Source organism: Oryctolagus cuniculus, chromosome 3, assembly GCF_964237555.1.
Source record: "Oryctolagus cuniculus chromosome 3, mOryCun1.1, whole genome shotgun sequence".
Taxonomy (NCBI): domain Eukaryota; kingdom Metazoa; phylum Chordata; class Mammalia; order Lagomorpha; family Leporidae; genus Oryctolagus; species Oryctolagus cuniculus.
Window position 1 is genome coordinate 51914812 of NC_091434.1, and position 20653 is coordinate 51935464.

General features: G+C 36.7%; 1 protein-coding gene across 10 annotated transcripts in view; it reads right to left on the reverse strand.

Moving 5' to 3' along the window:
- GULP1 (GULP PTB domain containing engulfment adaptor 1) overlaps nucleotides 1-20653 on the reverse strand; it is a 311569-nt gene that overhangs the window by 91928 nt on the left and 198988 nt on the right. For all 10 annotated transcript variants that reach the window (XM_051848376.2, XM_051848368.2, XM_070070491.1 and 7 more), the window contains one exon: nucleotides 13153-13214. In XM_051848376.2, coding sequence (XP_051704336.1) covers nucleotides 13153-13214 — 62 coding nt within the window. The remainder of the gene's footprint in view (nucleotides 1-13152; nucleotides 13215-20653) is intronic.

Here is a 20653-nt window from a genome sequence, read left to right on the forward strand (position 1 = left end):
ACTTTAGTTTGATTTAAAAACTATGTATTTATGTATATATCTCCTAAGGGATGAAAGATGATTTACTCTAAGTCATCTCTTAAAATGCTTAGTTTGTCTTCAGCAGAATTTCAGGTCTCTGGAGTGAGCTGGCCACCTGCCTTATATAACAGTCAAATCAAATGATAAAGAGAGAACCCTGGAGGCCACGTGCCTCCTCCTAACATTTTTCTCATCAATACAGTTGTCTTCTTGTATCTCCATATCCATGGGGAACTGGCTCCAGAACTCCATGGTCCCCCCCAAAGGTTTAGGATGATCAATCACTTATAATGTCACAATATTCACAGTGAATATACATATTTTAAATGATATTTAGATCATTTCTGATACCTAATACAACATAAAGCTATGAAAATAGTTGTTATTAAAATGCATATTATGGTCTCTTCCTGTAGAGCCCCCAAAATAGTGTTTAGTAATGTTCAAAAGTAGCACATTCCACCATTAGCATCAAATTTGTAAGTCTTTGTCTTTATGCACAGAAATCAAATTATCTCTTAATTCCATTTTTCCAATAACATTTTGAAGTACCATTTTATTGCATTGTCTAGGAAATGATGGTGGTGAGGGGCAGTCTGAACATTTAAGAACAGATGCAACCTCTTTTCTGAACAGTTTCAATCTGTGTTGGTTGAATACACTGATATGGAAGCCACGGAAACAGAGAGCTGACTGTATTTGACATGCAATCATGCAATCCATTGATAATGCTGATTCTGTGTTCAAACAGAAATCATTTTCAGGTCCTGAGGTTTCCTGACACATTTTACCTTCTGTAACAATCCCCTCCTCTTCATTCGTATTTCTCATTTTTTTTTTATATTCTTTGTTCTAAAATTGCCCATCCTGAGCTGGGTGTTCAATCTCATGGTAAGGTACAGGCTAAGATGCCAGTATCACACAGCACTGTAGCTGGGTTTGATACCCTGCTCCAGCTGCTGACCCCAGCTAATGCAGATCCTGGGAGGCAACAGTGATGGTTCAGAAAATTGGGTTTCTGCAACCCACAAGAAGATCTGAATTGTGCCCTGGCTCCCAGCTTCAAGCTGGCCCAGCTCCTAGTGTTTTAGGCATTTGGAGAGTGAGTCAGTGGATAGGAGTGCGCTCTCTCTTGCTTCACTCACTCATAAGTCTGCTAAACTCTGGATGGTTTTAAATGATGCAGAAAGCACCAAGCAATACACAGGACCCCATGAACAAAATGATTTCCTTGTAAGACATACAAACAGCATACATGGAATCTTATTTTACTTTAAGGTCATTCAACTATTGGCTAAGAAAGATTAATCTCTTTTAACTGCAGTGGAAATCAAAACGAATGCTGAGACTTTATTTCCACACCTAATTTTGATACTATTTTCCTATAGAAGCTAGAACAGAACACTAAAGCTCTCTAGGCCCCAACTTATTTTATCAAGAAAATGAGTGAGATGGAACACTAAGTCCCAAAGTCCTTTGAAATACTAAGATGTCTCTGAATCACTAAAAAGTCTTTGAATCATAAGATATGAAACACACACACACACACACACACACAGAGAACAAAATAGCTCTGTATCCTTGGAGAAATGTTGTGAGATTTTAATATGAAGTTTTTGACTTCTATTCTGTAATTTCTTTTTTTTTTTTTTTAAACTTTTATTTAATGAATATACGTTTCCAAAGTACGAATAATGGATTACTATGGCTTCCCCCCCATACCGTCCCTCCCACCCACAACCCTCCCCTTTCCCACTCCCTCTCCCCTTCCATTCACATCAAGATTCATTTTCGATTATCTTAATATACAGAAGATCAGCTTAGTATACATTAAGTAAGGATTTCAACAGTTTGCTCCCACACAGAAACATAAAGTGAAAAATAATAGATGATTTTTTTTAATGATGATGAAATCAGATCAGACCTATTGTCATGTTTAATCCCAGTGAGAGTCAAGTTGGGAGTTGATAGTTTCTTTTTTTTTTTTTTTTTTTTTTTACAGAGGATCAGTTTAGTATGCATTAAGTAAAGATTTCAACAGTTTGCACCCCCATAGAAACACAAAGTGAAATATATTATTTGAGTACTCGTTATAGCATTAAATCTCAATGCACAGCACATTAAGGACAGAGATCCTACATGAGGAGTAAGTGCACAGTGACTCCTGTTGTTGACTTTACCAATTGACACTCCTGTCTATGGCATCAGTAATCTCCCTATGCTCCAGTCATGAGTTTCCAAGGCTATGGAAGCCCCTTGAGTTCTCCGACTCTTATCTTGTTTAGACAAGGTCATAGTCAAAGTGGAGGTTCTCTCCTCCCTTCAGAGAAAGGTACCTCCTTCTTTGAAGACCTGTTCTTTCCACTGAGATCTCACTCACAGAGATCTTTTGCCAGAGTGTCTTGGCTTTCCATGCCTGAAATACTCTCATGGGCTTTTCAGCCAGATCTGAATGCCTTTAGGGCTGATTCTGAGGCCAGAGTGCTATTTAGGGCATCTGCCATTCTATGAGTCTGCTGAGTATCTCACTTCCCATGTTGGATCACTCTTCCCTTTATTTATTCTATCGGTTAGTGTTAGCAGGTACTAGACTTGCTTATGTGCTCCCTTTGACTCTTAGTCCTTTCATTATGATCAATTGCGAACTGAAATTGATCACTTGGACTAGTGAGATGGCATTGGTACATGCCACCTTGATGGGATTAAATTATTCTGTAATTTCTAACAGCTATCTTACACATTTTAGGGCATTTTCTAAGATGAAAAAAAAAAGTGATCATGACCATCAAATTATATCCAATAATAATTTCAGTCACCTGAGGAAACAAAAGTGGGGAGGAGGGGTAAGCATCTTCTTAGAAAAGGCTTAAGTTTTTCAAAACATATTGGTTTTAAAAGTTCATCTCAAGAATCGAGAAGTCATATAATAGTCATTCACTGCCATTTCTCCTTTTCTATTTTTTCTTGTATTTTCTAAGTGCAACTGTGAAGCCACAATTCAACAACTTTCCAATTGATTGCTCTTCATATTTTTTCACAGGCATGGGCATGAAAAACATGCAAGCTTACCACTATAAAGAAGACAAGGAATAAATAACATTTTATAGATTTCTAATTTCCTTTTAAGTATCTTCCAGTGCTGCTTTGGCAAGTAAAGGGACATTTCTAAATGATTGTAGATATAGAGTTACCATTTTTGTGTATTACAGACCTATTATTTCTTTAGTTCAAGGACATGGCATTTATACTTTAGCTTGTAAGTTCATTTTTCCATTGAAAATGAGTGAGTTGGAATGAGTATAAGTTGTATATGTTAGTATCATTAAAGGCTAATTCGAAATCTAAGAAAAAAATGTTAAAAGTCTGTATAAAACCTATTTTTTAACAGCTTCAATACCCTAAGAATAACTAAAATTTCCTATTTGAATAAATCAAATGAATTTCATGGATAGCACTTCAGCTCTTTATGGTTTCTTTACATTCCTGCCTCCTTCCCAAGAGGAAGCAAAACTGGTAAACATTTGTTTGCTGCTAGTATAGTTGTTCTAGAATTCACAAATTTGGAATTCTAAATAATTTTGGATGTTTCAGCAATGCATCTCATTGATTAGAGATGTATCTTTTGCACAATTTACAATGACTCCACAGGCTTCATTTTAATATATTTTCTTTCCTGATTTCCTTTTTAAAAAAATTTTGAGAGGCAGAGAGACAGAATTTCCACCTACTGGTTCACTCCCAAACATCTACAAGTACAGGTTCTAGGCTAAGCCAAAGTTGGCAGCCAGGAATTTAATCATGGTCTCTCACATGGGTGGCAGGAAGCAAGCACTTGAGCCTTCAGGACTACCCCCAAGGTTCAGCATTAGCAGGAAGCTGGAGTCTGGAGCCAGAGCTAGCAACTGAATCATGCTACTCCACTATGGGACAAGGATATCTTAACAAGTGTCATAACGTTAGGCCCAACACCTGCCCTTGATTTCGATTTTCTGACAGAGTATAAAATACCATTTATTTCTAAGAACTGAAATTTTCTTCAATTAAGTCATAGACCAACATTAACATTTCACTCAAGAGTAAATGATAATATATCCACCAAAAATAATTTATGAAATATTAAAAATGATTTATATTAAACCTTCCTTTACCATAACTCATTAGGCCACAAAATATCACTTTCTCTCCTCATTAACTTTTAACCTATGTTTCTTTAACACCAGGACAGTTTTTGCATTAACATTCTACAATGATATTATTGAGAAATCAGGGTAATAGGGAAGTACAATCACAGCGGTATATTTTGTCTACACAAAAAATATTTTCTTCTACATAAATAAACAAAGATTGGCAGTATTGAGTCTCCTGCCATGCCCATAGGAACACTCCTACCCTACTGCCACTGCAGATACCTTAGGGCTGTCCCTGTTCCTGATATAGTTAGAAAAAAAAACATTTGTAATGTTATCTAAGTGGTTTTATTCTCTAGTTTTCAGATGATAGTGCAGATACTAAATTATTTTCAAGAGATAATAATAACTAGTGCTACCTACAGAGTTGTCAGAATACTTTTCATAGAAAAACATTAATTACAAAGAGCTTTTGACATGCCAGTCAAAAAGCAGGGTTTTTATTCATTAACATATTTAAAACTCACATCAACTCATGAAATCTTACTTTATAAGTGAGAAAACTCAAGGTTTGAAAATTTACTCAAGGATTAAAAAGTTACATAATACAGAGATTAGCTGAGAGAGTGGAAAATTAAACCTAGTTTGACTGACAGGTGGTTGCTCCAATCACCATAATAAGACACAGAAACTGTGTGGCTATAAAATTCTAGTAGCCTCAGTGGAGTTGGTGGCGTACAACTTGTGCTTATGGGAGGCACCTGAGCATGCCACAAATCTAAGTCCTTATTTCCTTAGTGTAATCATTATTTGACAGGTGTAATGAGAATTATCAATTGTAATGACCAAGATAGGATTTTCAAACTATTGAGGGTTAGAATTCTCAAGTTCTGACATCTAACTGTAATATTTGATATAGCAGTTTTTGTTTGGTGTGTTTTTAAGCTAAATAAGAACCTATAGATTATAAATATTGAGGGAGATTAAATTTAGATTGTAGTGATTGCAAAATTGTAGCTGAAAAAGACACAACTTACTGAGTCAGCAAGCTTCCTTCTTATCAAGGATACCCTAGTGGCAAACAATACCATGCTTCACCTACAAACTTAACCTCTAGAAGGCATTGAAATGAAATGTAACATGGTCTTTCTTTTCAAACCTCTCTTTGACATTCATATTCTATTTTGTTAGTCATTATCTATGTAGTAGCTTTCCTCATAATGTCTTCATTTCTTTTATGTGACTGTTTTCTCTCCTCAGGGAAGTCATAAGTTTTCAAGGTTAAAGTCTGCTCACATTTGTTTTGTATTTGCTCACTTCTAGAGCTTGGAAAACAGTAAACAGATAATCAAGGAATGCTGACTGCTGACTCTCCTTATTGCAGCATGGTGCCAAATAACACAATGATCTCTTTAGAACTGCATTTTTATACCTTTAAGCCATACCTTTTATGAAAGGATAAATACACATTTTAGAATAAAATATTTAATAATAAAATTTTTCTTATGAAACATTTGTCATAATTCATCTAGGAAGCAACTATCTCACACCTACAAAATACTTCACTTTCATAAAAATGACACTTCAGCATTCTATCAAAAACTAGAGGGAACGGAAAATACTACAGCCTTCCTTAGGAGGGAGCAAAAGATTTTTCTTTTTTAATTTTTGCCTTAATATTTCCCTGATAGCATGAGTAGGAAATGAACACACAAATCACGTACAGGTCCCATCAGCTTTGTTTTCAAAATACATTAAGATTCTTATGACTTTTCTCTCCAGTTGCTACTGTTCAAGATACAACCACTTTTCTTTTCTAGAATCACTGTTTCCACCATTGTATCCTTACTACAAATTTCTGTTAATAATTTGTCTCAGCTTGCAAATTTTTTCCCATTCTGTCCAATGTTTCTTCATTCTGTGAATTGTTTCCTTTGCTGTGCAGAAGTTTGAGTTTGATATAATCTCATTTGTCTACTTTTGCTTTAGTTGCCTGTGCTTTGGGGGTCTTATCCAAGAAGACATCAGTTACACCAATATCTTAAAGTGTTCACCTATATTTTCTTCTAACAGTGTCTCAGCTCTTGTCACTCTCAAAACATTATCCAAATCTACAATTTCCCGAAGTCTTCAGTGACTCAAAAGTCCCTACAAAAAGCCAAAAGACAAGCCCACACCTCTGTGTTCTACTGCACATGTAGCTTTTGGTTTGCACTTACTCCTGTTTCCCTGCTACCTTGTCCATGCTATCCATGTCTGGACATTTTCCCTCCATGCAGTGACATCATCACTTCCTAATTTAGTCCTCTGCTCTCGAGGCCCTCTCTGACCACTTTAAATAAAACAGTGTTCTCTTTCACAGTTCTCCCAACCCAATATCCTGCAAGCCTATTTTGATTTTTCTCTACGGCAATTACTAACAGCCTGGAATGTCAAATTCAACATAAAATACTGGATTGACATTATAAGTATGATTACTAATATGCATGCCATATAATGTATATTTTGAAAATACTGATTGACTTTGTCTTAACAAATAAAAATAGGCTTACTATTTTCTTATTACTGTTTCTCAAAATATATTTGGGTTATTTAATATGCTTCCAAGGGGGCCAGGCCTTTATCTATCTAGTTTCCTAATGGATTCCTACTGCCTAGATGAGGATCTTTCATAAAGTAGCAGCTCTAGTCAAACAAACAGATACTTGTGTAAATGCATGAATGAAGCTATATTCACTTGTTACTACATTTCTTTGTCATTACGAACATATTTACATACATATTTCAATAATCATTTTAAGATGTTATATTCAATGAGGACATGCGGTTAAACTTAGAGGTTAATCATCTTTTCTATTAAAAACTTAACTGCTCTTTTAGGTAATCCCCTTCCTTATTATTTTATGATTTAAATAAGTTAAATCTGGAGAAATGTTTGGTGCTGTTTAAAGGCAGGTTTTGAGGCTGGCACTGTGGCGCAGTAGGTTAATCCTCCGCCTTTGGCGCTGGCATCCCACGTGGGCACCGGTTCTAGTCCCAGCTGCTCCTCTTCCCATCCAGCCCTCCGCTGTGGCCTGAGAAAGCAGTGGAGGATGGCCCAAGTCCTTGGGCCCCTGCACCTGCATGGAAGACTAGAAGAAGGTCCTGGCTCCTGGCTTCAGATCGACGCAGCTCCAGTCATTGCGGCCATTTGGGGAGTGAACCAGCAGGTGGAAGACCTCTCTCTCTCTCTCTCCCTTTCACTGTCTGTAACTCTACCTCTCAAATAAATAAAATCTTAAAAAAAAAAAAAACAGGCTTCCATTTAAAGACTGGGGCTTTCAAACTTTTAACTGTGACCCACTATTTTACGAAAACACTGATGTCAACAATCTCACTTTTCAAAACAAGACATTTCAAACTGATATTTTATGACCTCACTGTTGTTTATGTTGTTTATAGCCCTTGCCCATCCCTGTGGAACACTGGTTTTCTACCTTTTACTTGTAGAACATTTTGACTAGTGGTGCATTAAACCTGTGATTATAAAGCAAATTCAAAGCATGTTATCACAAAAATTAAAAGAAAAGAAAGAAAGGGAAGAAAGGAAGGAAGGAAGAAGTGAGGGGAGACTGAGGAAGGGAGCATAAAAAGTATGGTTGTCTTCTTAGAACTCTATGAAATTCATGCAATCGGATCTATTTATATTAATAAAAATTAAAAGTAAAATAAATAGTAATTGGTGAATTCATGTGAAAATTATAATTCTATAAAAAGATCCATAAAAAGCAATGAGTTTGAAGTAGTAATCAGAAGTCTTGCATTAAAGAAAAGTTCAGGGCCTGGTGACTTCACAACTGAATTCTACAAACATTTAAAGAGCAACAAACTCGGACCTGGCCCTGTGACGTAGTGGGTAAAGCCACCGCCTGCAGTGCCAGCAAGTTCTGGCTGCTCTGTTTCTGAACCAGCTCTCTGCTATGGCCTGGGAAAGCTGTGGAAGATGGCCCACGTCCTTGGGCCCCTGCACCTGTGTGGAAGACCCAGTAGGAGCTCCTGGCTCCTGGCTTTGGATCAGCCCAGCTCCAGCCATTGAGGCCATTTGGGGAGTGAACCAGTGGATGGAAGACCTGTCTTTCTCTCTCTTCCTCTCTCTCTCTGTCTCTCTCTCTCTGCATCTGCCTCTTTGTAACTCTGTCTTTCAAATAAATAAATAAATCTTTTTAAAAAATAATAAAGAGCAGCAAGCCCAGATGTATTTCAAACTATTGAAAAATTATTGAAAAGGATAGAACTTTACCAAATGTCTTTTTATGAAGTCAGCACCACTCTTATAGCAAAACTCCCACAAAAAAAATGCTATATGCTTCATGAAAAGAAAATGGTGGACATATATTCTTGATGAACATAGATGCAAGTATTCTCAATGAAATACTAACAAACCAAATCCAAATCCACAGCAGAAAGATCATCCATCACAGTCAAGTGTGATTTACTCTAGAGATGCACGAGTGGCTCAACATTTAGAAATCAATAAATGTCATAAATTACATTAACAAAATGAGGAACAAAAACCACCTGGGTACCTCAATAGATGCAGAGAAAGCATCTGGTAAGTTTCAACATCTCTTCATGAATAAAACGTCCCACAAATTATGTGCAGAAGGAACATACCTCAAAATGATAAAGGCTACACATGACAAACCAACAGCTAATATCATGCTGAATGAGAAAAAGCTGACAACATCTCCTCTCAGAGCTAGAACAAGACACAGATTTCCACCTTCACCACTCTCAGTCAATATAGAATTGGAAGGATTAGCCAGAGTAATTAGGAAAGAGAAATAAAGCAAAGCTGGAAAGTCAGAAGTCAAGATTCATGTTTGCAGGTGCCATCATGTTATACATAGGTAGGAAATACCCAACACTCCATCAAAAAGGAGTTAGAACCAATAAACCAATTCAGTAAAATTGCAGATTACAAAATAAGCATATAAAAACAGTAGATTTTGTATGTTAATGATGAACTCTCTGAAAGATAAATCGAGAAAGAAATAGCAGTTACAATAGCCTTCAAAATATGAGATATTTAGGAATAAATTTAACAAAGAATTGAAAGATCAATGAAAATCATAAAAAGTTGATGAACGAAATCATCAAGAACACACACAAAAAATGGAAAGCTGTTCCTTGCTCATGGGTTGGAAGAATTAATATCATTACAATGTCTCTGCTACCTAAAGTACTCTACAGATTCAGTGGAGGAATGAAGAAAGAAAGGAAGGAAGGTGCTCAGTTAGTTGTCGCCGATCAGGGAGAACATATGATATTTGTCCCTTTGGGACTGGCTTATTTCACTCAGCATGATGTTTTCCAAATTCCTCCATCTTGTTGCAAATGACCGGGTAACTGAGCACCAAAGGGGAAACTTGTTGAAATTAAATGGACACTATGAGAAACAGTGACTTGATCAGCTCTTGTCCTGATGGTTGATGTACAATGTAATACTTTATCCATTTTAGTATTTTTTTTTTTTGTTCTAGTACCAGTGGTTGAACTCTGTAATTAACACACAATTATTCTTAGGTGTTTAAATTTTAACTGAAAAGTGATCCCTGTTAGGAATTTGGAAAACATTATGCTGAGTGAAATAAGCCAATCCCAAAGGGACAAATACCACTTGTTCTCCCTGATAGGTGACAACTAACTGAGCACCAAAAAGGAAACCTGTTAGAGTGAAATGAACACTATGAGAAACAGTGACTTGATCAGCCTCACCCTGACTGTTGATGAGCAAATTGATATGTTATCCCTCTTAGTATTTTTTTTTTGTTTGTTCTACTTAATACTTTTGGTTGAATACTGTAATCAATACACAATTCTTCTTAAGTGCTGAAACTTAACTGAAAAGTGACCACTGTTAAATATAAGAGTGGGAATAAGAGAGGGAAGAGATGGGCAATTCGGGACACGCTCAAGCTGACTTACCTCAAACAGTAGAGTTAGAAACATACCAGGGGATTCGAATTCAATCCCATTAAGGTAGCATGTACCAATGCCATCTCACTAGTCCCAGTGATCAATTTCAGTTCACAATTGATCATAATGATAGGACTAAGAACCAAAGGGATCACAGAAACAAGAATAGTGTCTGCAAATACTAGCTGATAGAATAAAAAAGGGAGAGAACGATCCAACATGGGAAGTGAGATACACAGCAAACCCATAGAATGGCAGATGTCCTAAACAGCACTCTGGCCTCAGAATCAACCCTTAAGGCATGCGGATCCAGCTGAAAAGCCCATGAGAGTATTTCAGGCATGGAAAGCCAACACACTCTGGGAAAAAAAAAAAAAAAAAAAAAAAAAACCTAAATGAAAGATCTCCACGAGTGAGATCCCAGTGGAAAGAATGGGTCATCAAAGAAGGAGGTACCTTTCTCTGAAGAGAGGAGAGAACTTCCACTTTGACCATGGCCTTGTCTAAATATGATCAGAGTCAGTGAACTCAGGGGGCTTCCATAGCCTTGGCAGCTCATGACAAGAGCCTAGGTTGATTACTGATGCCATAAACAAGAGTGTCAATTTGTTAAGTCAACAACAGGAGTCACTGTGCACTTACTCCTCATGTAGAATCTTTGTCCTTAGTGTGCTGTACATTGAGATTTAATGCTATAACTAGTACTCAAACAGTATTTTTCACTTTATGTTTCTGTGTGGGAGCAAACTGTTGAAATCTTTACTTAATGTATGCTAAACTGATCTTCTGTATATAAAGAGAATCAAAAATGAATCTTGATGTGAATGGAAGGGGAGAGGGAGTGGGAAAGGGGAGGGTTGCGGGTGGGAGGGACGTTATGGGGGGGAAGCCATTGTAATCCATAAGCTTTACTTTGAAAATTTATATTCATTAAATAAAAGTTAAAAAAAAAAAGAAAGGAAGGAAGGAAGGAAAGCAGGGAAGGAGGAAGGAAGGGAGGGACGCGTGGATTTAGGGAAGTGCGACTTTATTCTTAAAACCGTATCTATGAACTTCACTGAATTTGTTCTCTTTATATTAATATCACATTAACATAAGAATTAATAAAAATTGCTTCATAAAAAAGAAAAATGCAATTCTGACATAATATTAAAACAGTGTGCACTTTAAAGGAATAGATTTTTAGATTCAATATTCTACTATATGGTTTTCACATAGTTTGTCAATACAAAATAGGAAGATGTGTGGGAGAGCTGGAGAGTAACTTACTCAACTGATGAGACTGTTCACACGAAATAATGGCCCTCAGTATTCACGTTAGCATCACAGGAAGTACATAACACTGTGCTGATCTCAGGATATTGGTTTTACATAGAAACCACTTCAGAGCCTTCGCTTCATGCAAAATCAGCAAGAAAGGACAGAGTTGCTGCAATCTACAAAACCGGCGGCTGAGCACCGGCTATGGAAGAGTTTCTGGATGGTCTTAAAAGCTTCTTCCTGCTGATGCAGACACAGACCTGCACTGCAGAAGGCCCCTGTTACACGCCGCTAATTTTCTATTCAATGAATGTTTTTTTCTGTTTTTCCTGAAATAATCCCTGTTTAATCTCATTACAGCCCAGTGTATAGTTTACTAACACACAATCCCTCAAAGTTCTCGTCAAAACATAATTTTTGTTTTCCCCCATTCTGTCTCCAAAGTTCAGTTGCTTCAGTTAGGCTCACATACTCAATCTCAACGTTTTAACTGGGATTTTTGGGCTTCCTCTAAATTTCGATAGAGATTTCTCGAAAAACCACTTCAGGTTTGGTGCTCACTGACCACGAAATAATACTTTAAAGAAGTCCCTTTTAGAGCACCTGGCTCCTGCCATCGGATCAGCGCGGTGTGCTGGCCGCAGCGCGCCGGCCGCGGCGGCCATTGGAGGGTGAAACAATGGCAAAAGGAAGACCTTTCTCTCTGTCTCTCTCTCTCACTGTCCACTCTGCCTGTCAAAAAAAGAAATTAAAAAAAAAAGAAGTCCCTTTTATAAATTGCATTTGTCTGTTTGTCCAAAAGAACAACAAATTAAATCTTTAAAGATGTGGAGTGGGGCCAGCACTGTGGTGCAGCGGGTTAAAGCCTTGGCCTGAAGCACCAGCATCCCATATGGGTACTGGTTCTAGTCCTGGCTGCTCCTCTTCTGATCCAGCTCTCTGCTATGGCCTGGAAAAGCAGAGGAGATGGTCCAAGTCCTTGGGCCCCTGCACCCACGTGGGAGATCTGGAAGAAGATCCTGGTTCCTGGCTTTGGATCAGCACAGCTCCGGCCATTGCAGCCATCTGAGGAGTGAACCAGTGGATGGAAGACCTCTCTCTCTGTCTCTACCTCTCTAACTCTGGCTTTCAAATAAATAAAATGAATCTTAGGAAAAAGAAAAAAAAAAAAGATGTGGTATGTAGATTGCTCTGCTTCTCTACTAGGAAAGGAGGGTGTGAAATAATGTTATGCTCTTAGAATTGTACTTATGAACTACATGGAATCTGTTCTCTTTACATTAATAATAAAAATAATTTTAAATGCAGTAGCCTAAGCAATAGAGCAATGAAACATTACACTGTACAGTTTTCTGCTTTTTAGAATATTTTTCTTTGTTTCTGTTTTATTGTATAATTATTACATTAGCAATTTTTCTCATTTTTCTCATGTCCAGCTTAGAATTATAGTTAGACTGAGTAATACAAATTTAAAATGTTTTTCAAACAAGATGATTTGTTAGTTGTTCGGTTTCCTACAGGTCATGCCACACCAAATAATTTTAACAACACCAAAATCATTTAAGAAAATACAAAAGGAGGGAGGCAAACTATCCATGTTTGCAGATGACACTACTAATACACTTTTTAAAAAGAAGTAATTTACTTAGAGAAAAAAGCAATATTCCATTCTAAAAACTGCATTATTATCTTTGTAATTTTAAATCTTAGTACATAAACAATCTCTGTGAGACCAATAAGGAATAAAATGAAGGAAAATTAAAAAAATCATATGAGCCATTTTTACCTTTGCATTATAGGGGATGTAATGCTTTGATAAAGCTTCAGGAGTATGCATCCATGTTTTGTCTGCAATGAAAAATATACAGCATTAAATTAAATTACAGGTTCTCATGGTGTCATACTTAAGCATTAGCATCTGAGGGGTAGGAGATGGGTGACGATGTTTGTAATTTTGAGTGCCTTTTGCTAAACTAAGTATAACCAATCAAATAAATGAGCATCATAGCTGGAGAGGAATTATAGAATTTTTTCCTTGGTATGAAACTATCTAGCTTTTATTTATTCAAGCAATATAAATGTTGCTGAATTTTTCAAGAATACATAAAAATAACAACATCAGTGGGCTATGAGGAATTATATCTTATTATGCTACTAAAACAATTATCATCTCTCACTTTATGCTCTCATGAATTACAGGATATTTTGCTTAACTCCCAGAACAACAGATAGTAATCTGTTCTTTACTCATTGTGATTATCATTTTTAGCAGCAAAACTTAACTATGCTATTAAAAGTTTAACACTAAACTAAGAAACACATTTGTATAAGAGTGAAATAAATCAATCTGCTACATTCATTGAGAGACCAATGTAATACTCAGATAATCATTCTAAAAATAGAATCACACTGAATGAAAACCTACTATCAGGAGATTTACATACAAATAATCTTAAATGCAGTAATTTTAAATGTTTCTTAGATATGGGTAATAAAATATTAGGAATAAAAGTAACTTGAAATTATAGAGGGGCGGCGCTCTGGTGCAGTAGGTTAATCGTCAGCCTATGGCGCCTGCATTCCATTTGGATGCCGGTTCAAGTCTCGGCTGCTCCTCTTCCAATCTATGTTATGGGTACTGAACCAGTGGAAGAAAGACCTTTCTCTCTGTCTCTCCCTCTCGTTGTCTATAACTCTACCTCTCAAATAAATAAATAAAAATTTTTTTAAAAAAAGCATAGAAGATAATGTAACTAATTTGTATCATATATTCCTTACATTTTGTTTCCATATTGAGATTATTTATATTTTCATTGATTATTGAACTTTATAAATATATTCCAACTATATCCTCAAACATTTTGTGGATTGAATAAGGGAAAGAAAAAATAATAAGATTACACGCCCAGGGGGGCAGTGCCGTGGCTCACTTGGTTAATCTTCCGCCTGCGGCACCAGCATCCCATATGGGTGCCGGGTTCTAGTCCCGGTTGCTCCTCTTCCAGTCCAGCTCTCTGCTGTGGCCCGGGAAGGCAGTGGAGGATGGCCAAGTGCTTGGTCCCTGCACCCGCGTGGGAGACCGGGAGGAGGCACCTGGCTCCTGGCTTTGGATCGGCGAAGCTCCGGCCGTGGCGGCCATTTGGGGGGTGAACCAATGGAAGGAAGACCTTTCTCTCTGTCTCTCTCTCACACTGTCTATAACTCTACCTGTCAAATAAATTAAAAAATTTAAAAAAAAAAAGATTACACCCCCAAAATTGGCTTTTGGATTAAGACTTATTAGTCATCAATTGCATTTTGTCTCAGTTGGTACACATAACTACAGTTTTGGGTGTACTTATTGCCAGGGAATTTAAAATTTTTGAAACAGTATTGTACACAGGACAAACCAAATGAATAGTTTACCATTAAAAATATTAAATAAATACACAGTGAAAAGGAATACTAGATTATTAACAAAGTATTTTCAATGTTTAATGTACTATATTCTTAAATGGTGTAAGCAAAGATCTGAAAACACTAATATTTTTTCTCAGACTTGAGGAATCTGTAAACACAAAGAAAATGGCATATGCCCTGAAAATATCAAGTATTATATAACAGTTGAAGGATAATGCACTATATTTATGTTAAACATGTGTATGGCATAGAATGCAAATATAAAAGAATTTCTAAGACAAAACATGAAGGCTAAACAACACTGGGGCTATTTCAGACCACTGGATGAAATATTTTGAAAAACAATTTATCATAAGTTTCAAAAAGTAATATTGATATTTACATTTAATGGGTGAAATATTTATTTTTTGTAAAGATTTTCATTTAATTATATTTCTATAATTGCTAATGGATGGTAATACGATATGATTAATTCAAGAATAATTTGTGCCTAGATTTGGGATGGAGTCTGGCCTTGTATAATAAAATTAATAAACCACAGTACTGTACACCAAAACAACAAAAACGTCAACCAACTTAATTTTGGAAAAAAGATACCCCAATTCTCTTTTTATGCCTTCACTCAATTCTTTTCATGTCTTGTTTCCAAATCATACAACATTTCTCAAAAGGATGTAAATTCTGACTAAAGTCTGAATATGATGGTTCATAACAATTCTGAGACAGAGAGCATTACCTTTTTTTGTCATCCACTAATTTTTTTTTCTTTTTTTAATGATTTATTTATTTATTTGAAAGGCAGAGTTACAATGAGGCAAAGAGAGAGAGACAGAAAGGGCAAGAGAATTCTTCCATCCTCTGGTTCACTCCCCAAAAGGCTGCAACGGCAAGAGCTGTGCAAATACAAAGAGAAGCCTCCTCGGGGTCTCCCATGTGGGTGCAGGGGCCCAAGGATTTGGGCAATCCTCCACTGCTTTCCCGGGCCACAGAGAGAGCTGGATCAGAAGTGAAGCAGCCCAGTCTCGAACCAGCGCCCATATGGGATGCCGGCACTGCAGGCAGCCGCCCTACCTGCCATGCCACAGTGCTGGCCCGGGAAGTACCATTTCTCACAGGACCCTTAGGACTCGGTGGTGGATAATTCCTAATTGATTTGTCTTTTCAGCAAACATATTGCTGATCAAGTGTGTGGGCTGTAGTTCCAGCCACTATTATTATAAATTGATGATATCACCTTTACTATTGTCTCATATTGCTGTGATCTGGAAGAAGGGCGGGTATGTTCAGCTGCTTCTGGTATATAAAAAAAATAATAACCATGTTAACTTATCGGTGCATAAACTACACTTTCCACAATGCCAAAAATCTGCATTCACTCAAAACCAAATGTTAATGTTTTAGTGGTTGGTCATTACATAACCCCTAGCATAGGCAGTACACTTATAAAGTATTTCCAAAATGATTCCTATCAGCCTAGTTTATACATGGGTAAAAGAAAAGACGTCACAGAGCAAGACTTTTTTACATTAACTCATATATAAGTGTGGGTGAGCCTTGAGGTGAGTCCTGAGAAACTGACCCTTGGTCATTACATGTGCCACAGAAACAATTAGATAAATGGAATGAGTGCAAAAATGGGAATACAGACACTCCCAAACGTATTATCCTTCATTGAAATTAAAATAAAATCTCTATCCCAATACGAATACCCTCATGAATGGAAATGTCAACATCTAAAATGTTTGACAAATGTCAAACCATGCTGACTGCTGTGTCAACAAATTCAGCCTTTCAAAACACATTTAGATTAAGGTCTCATCAAAAAAGATGCAGAACTTTACTAAATTTATTTATTACCAGAGGTTAACATAGTGAAAGCACCTGCCTTACATGTATTAAATGCTGTTGGATGAATAGATGTATTCGAATAAAATTTTCATTGAGAGAAAAATAATATTTAAATATTGAATTCTAAATGCTATATAAAAGGATTAAATCAGCTTACCAGGATGTCAACTGATTAAGTCAACAAAAGCATAATTAATCACATTTATTAACATGCTATGTTTTATCCATGTTAATAAAAGATTTATTTTGATGTGCAAATAGAATATATAACATTTTAAAAGTCAGGAGCCGATGTTGCGGTATAGCAGGTTAAACTGCTGCCTGAGATGCTGGCACTGCATATATGTGCTTCTTAACGTCCTATTTCAGTTTCCATCCAGCTCCCTGCTAACAGGCCTGAGAAAGCAGAAGATGGCCCAAGGGCTCACACGTGGGAGAACTGGAAGACGTTCCTGGCTCCTCACTTTCTCGTGGCAAAGCCATGGCCATTGCAGCTATTTGGGGAAGGAATCAGTGGATGGAAAATCTCTCTCTCCCCCTCTCTCTCTATCACTTCTCAGCCCCCAGGAGTAGTGGTTGGTCATTACATAACCCCTAGCATAGGCAGTACACTTATAAAGTATTTCTAAAATGATTCCTTACTATCAGCCTAGTTTATACATGGGTAAAAAAAAGAAGCCACAGAGCAAGACTTTTTTACGTTAACTCATATATATGTGTGGGTGAGCCTTGAGGTGAGTCCTGAGAAGCCTTTCAAATAAATTTTTTAAAAAATATTTAAAAATTAAAAGAGAAAGATAACATAGGAAAAGAATCTAAAAATAAATACTTATTAAAATTTAATCTAGAGGGAGTGGTGATATGGTGTAGTGGGTAAAGCTGCCACCTGTGTTGCAGGCTCCCACATGGGAGCTAGTTCAAATCTTGGCTGCTCTACTTTTGATTCAACTTCCTGCTGATGCACCCGGGAAAGCAGTAGAAGATGGCTCAAGGCCCTGGGCCCTGGCACCCAAGTGGGAGACACGGAAGAGGCTCCTGGCTCCTGGCTTCAGACTGGCCCAGCTCCGGCTGTTGTAGCCATCTGGCGAGTGAGCCAGCAGATGTAAGATTCTCTCTCTCTTTCTCTCTCTCTTTGCCTCTGCATCTCTGTAACTCCAACTTTCAAATAATAAATAATTTTTTAAAAAATTTAAAAATAAATATGCGACTGGTGTCATCACAGAGAGGGTAAAACCATTGCCTATAATGCCAGAATCTCAAGTGGGTGCTGGTTCATGTCCTAGCTACTCCACTTCAGATCCACCTTGCTGCTAATGGAGTGGGAAAAGCAGTGCAAGACGGTACAAATGTTTTGGTCCCTGCTACCCACGTGAGACCTGGGTGAAGCTCCTGGCTTTAGCCTGGATTAGTACTAGCCAGGGAATGAACCAGTGGATGGAAGATGTCTCTCTGTGTCTCTCCCTTTGTCTCTGTAACAGACTTTCAAAACAAATGAATAAATCCTAAAAAAATTAATCTATGATTATGATAGACTAACTTTTAAAGAGCTTTACAATATAGATAAAATTATGCAATTCTGATATATTCTGTGTTTTTTCAGAATATCTAAGCAACTCTAACACAAAGTGAACATTTGAAAAGAAAAATCAGTGAAGTATTTGGCTAATTCAATTGAAAAATAACAAATAAGTAATTCAGAAATTTATCAAAAACAAAGACTATGGGTAAGTTTTAAATTGATTTTTTTGGGTTTTTGAGGTAGAGGATTACTTATTAAGATTGCATGCACATGATGACCAAGTAAACTGAGTCTTCTATGAAATGTTTCTTATAGAAGACCATTTGCTTTATTTACAATACTTTTTTTGCAATATCTTTTATTTTTTTAACTTTTATTTAATGAATATACGTTTCCAAAGTACAGCTTATAGATTACAATGGCTTCCCCCCCATAACGTCCCTCCCACCCGCAACCCTCCCCTTTTCTACTCCCTCTCCCCTTCCATTCACATCAAGATTCATTTTCGATTCTCTTTATATACAGAAGATCAGTTTAGCATACTTATTATGGTATATATTAATGCTAGTTTTTGGAAAATGACCTGAATTATGTATTCTCTTAAGGATAAGATTATAGCTCCAGGTAGTCAGGATATATGAACTCTCTAAAATTCATGTTTGTCCATTTCAAATTAAAATTCATTCACCCAACGCCATTGAAACCAGGAACAGAGAAGTTCTAGGAATTTTTCCTTCAATATCCTTAGTTAGAGAGTCAGAATGGATTGAGGGGCTGGCGCAGAGGCTCACTTGGTTAATCCTCCACCTGCAGCACTGGAATCCCATTTGGGCACCGGGTTCTAGTCCCGGTTGCTCCTCTTCCAGTCCAGCTCTCTGCTGTGGCCCATTAGGGCAGTGGAGGATGGCCCAAGTGCTTGGACCAGGAGGAAGCTCCTGGCTCCTGGCTTCGGATTGGTGCAGCTCCAGCCATTGTGGCCATTTGGGGAGTGAACCAACAAAAGGAAGACACCTCTCTCTCTCCCTCTCTCTCTCTCTCTCTTTCTCTCTGTCTATAACTCTACCTGTCAAAAAAAAAAAAAAAAAAAAAAAAAAAAAAAAAAAAAAGAATGGATTGAAGAATTGAAGATACATGGTAGAACTTCCAAGATCAGGTTTTAACTCAGAGTTGAAGTACAACATTGATAATAATTTCTTGTGAGGATAGTAAGTCATTAGACTTTCAAAATAAAAAAATCAAACGAAAGTTTGAAAGAGTGAAGCAAAACAGGAAATAATAAATACTGCTGATTCTTCATTCTTCAAATCACTCCAATTTTCCCCATTGTGGTTCTCCTTCTGAATTCAAATGAAACAAATATGTAGTTGCTGGTTATTTGTGCCACTTTTAAGCACAATTTCTCAATGATTTCTCAATGAAAACCATTTTGAATACCCTTCAAATAAATACTTAATTAGAAATGAGTTTCCACAAAAATTAAATTGTAAGCATATATAAACATCTAAAAACATTTTTAAAAATAAAAGAGCATGATTATAGTCATACTTTCTGATATAAAATTTCAATAACTTTATTAAAACGTCTTCAACATACCACAGAAAAATTTCTAGGCTTGTTAGTAGTAAAAGATATAAAAAGAAACATTATTTTACTTTTGGCCTATGTTTCAAATGAGAAGCAAAGTACAGACTGTAGTCAATATCATTTTGGTTTCTCCTTATTCAGAAAATAAGTAAAGTAAGAAATTTCTAGCTTCCTGGGATTGCATTAAAGTCACATTATCGAAATTCCTACTAAAAACATTGCTCTCCCATATCATACCCAAAAGCCTAAACCTCTGTCATGATAGTGACAAAGAGTTAATAATTTGAGTAATTCCATTATAATTTTTGGTAATTGTACTTGAATTCTTTCCTATATTAAGTCAATGACCTTATAATTTTACTCCCATTTGTCCTTCATTAAACCTAGCCCAAGGCTCAATGGCTGCCCTTCAAACACTGAAAAAGAGTTCCCATTACCACAGAGTTCTCAGCTATACTTCCTGTGTTGAAAATCCTTACATTATCCTGTCTTTCTTACACGGACATTTTAAAATGAACAGATTAATCTTTTATACCCTATAAAGAGAGAACACACCGTGCCTGACTGCATGGAACAGATCACTCTAGTCACTGGCTCTGCACTGTTCATTATCCACATATTAGAATATGAATTGGAATTTTTGATAATCCAACACAATACTGAATGGGGAAAAGGTGAAAGCATTTCCCCTAAGAACTGAAATTAAAGAAGATGCCCACTTTCACCACTTGTATTCAATATGATATTGGAAATAATTGCAAGAACAATTAGGGAGGAGAAAGAAATAAAGGGCATCAAAACTGGACAGGAGGTCAAACTATCCATGTTTGTAGATCACATGATGTTGTACATGGATTTAGTTTGCTAATACTTAGTTGAGAATTTCTGCATCTCTGGTTATCAAGGATAAATGTAAGACCTGAGCCTATGAAAACGC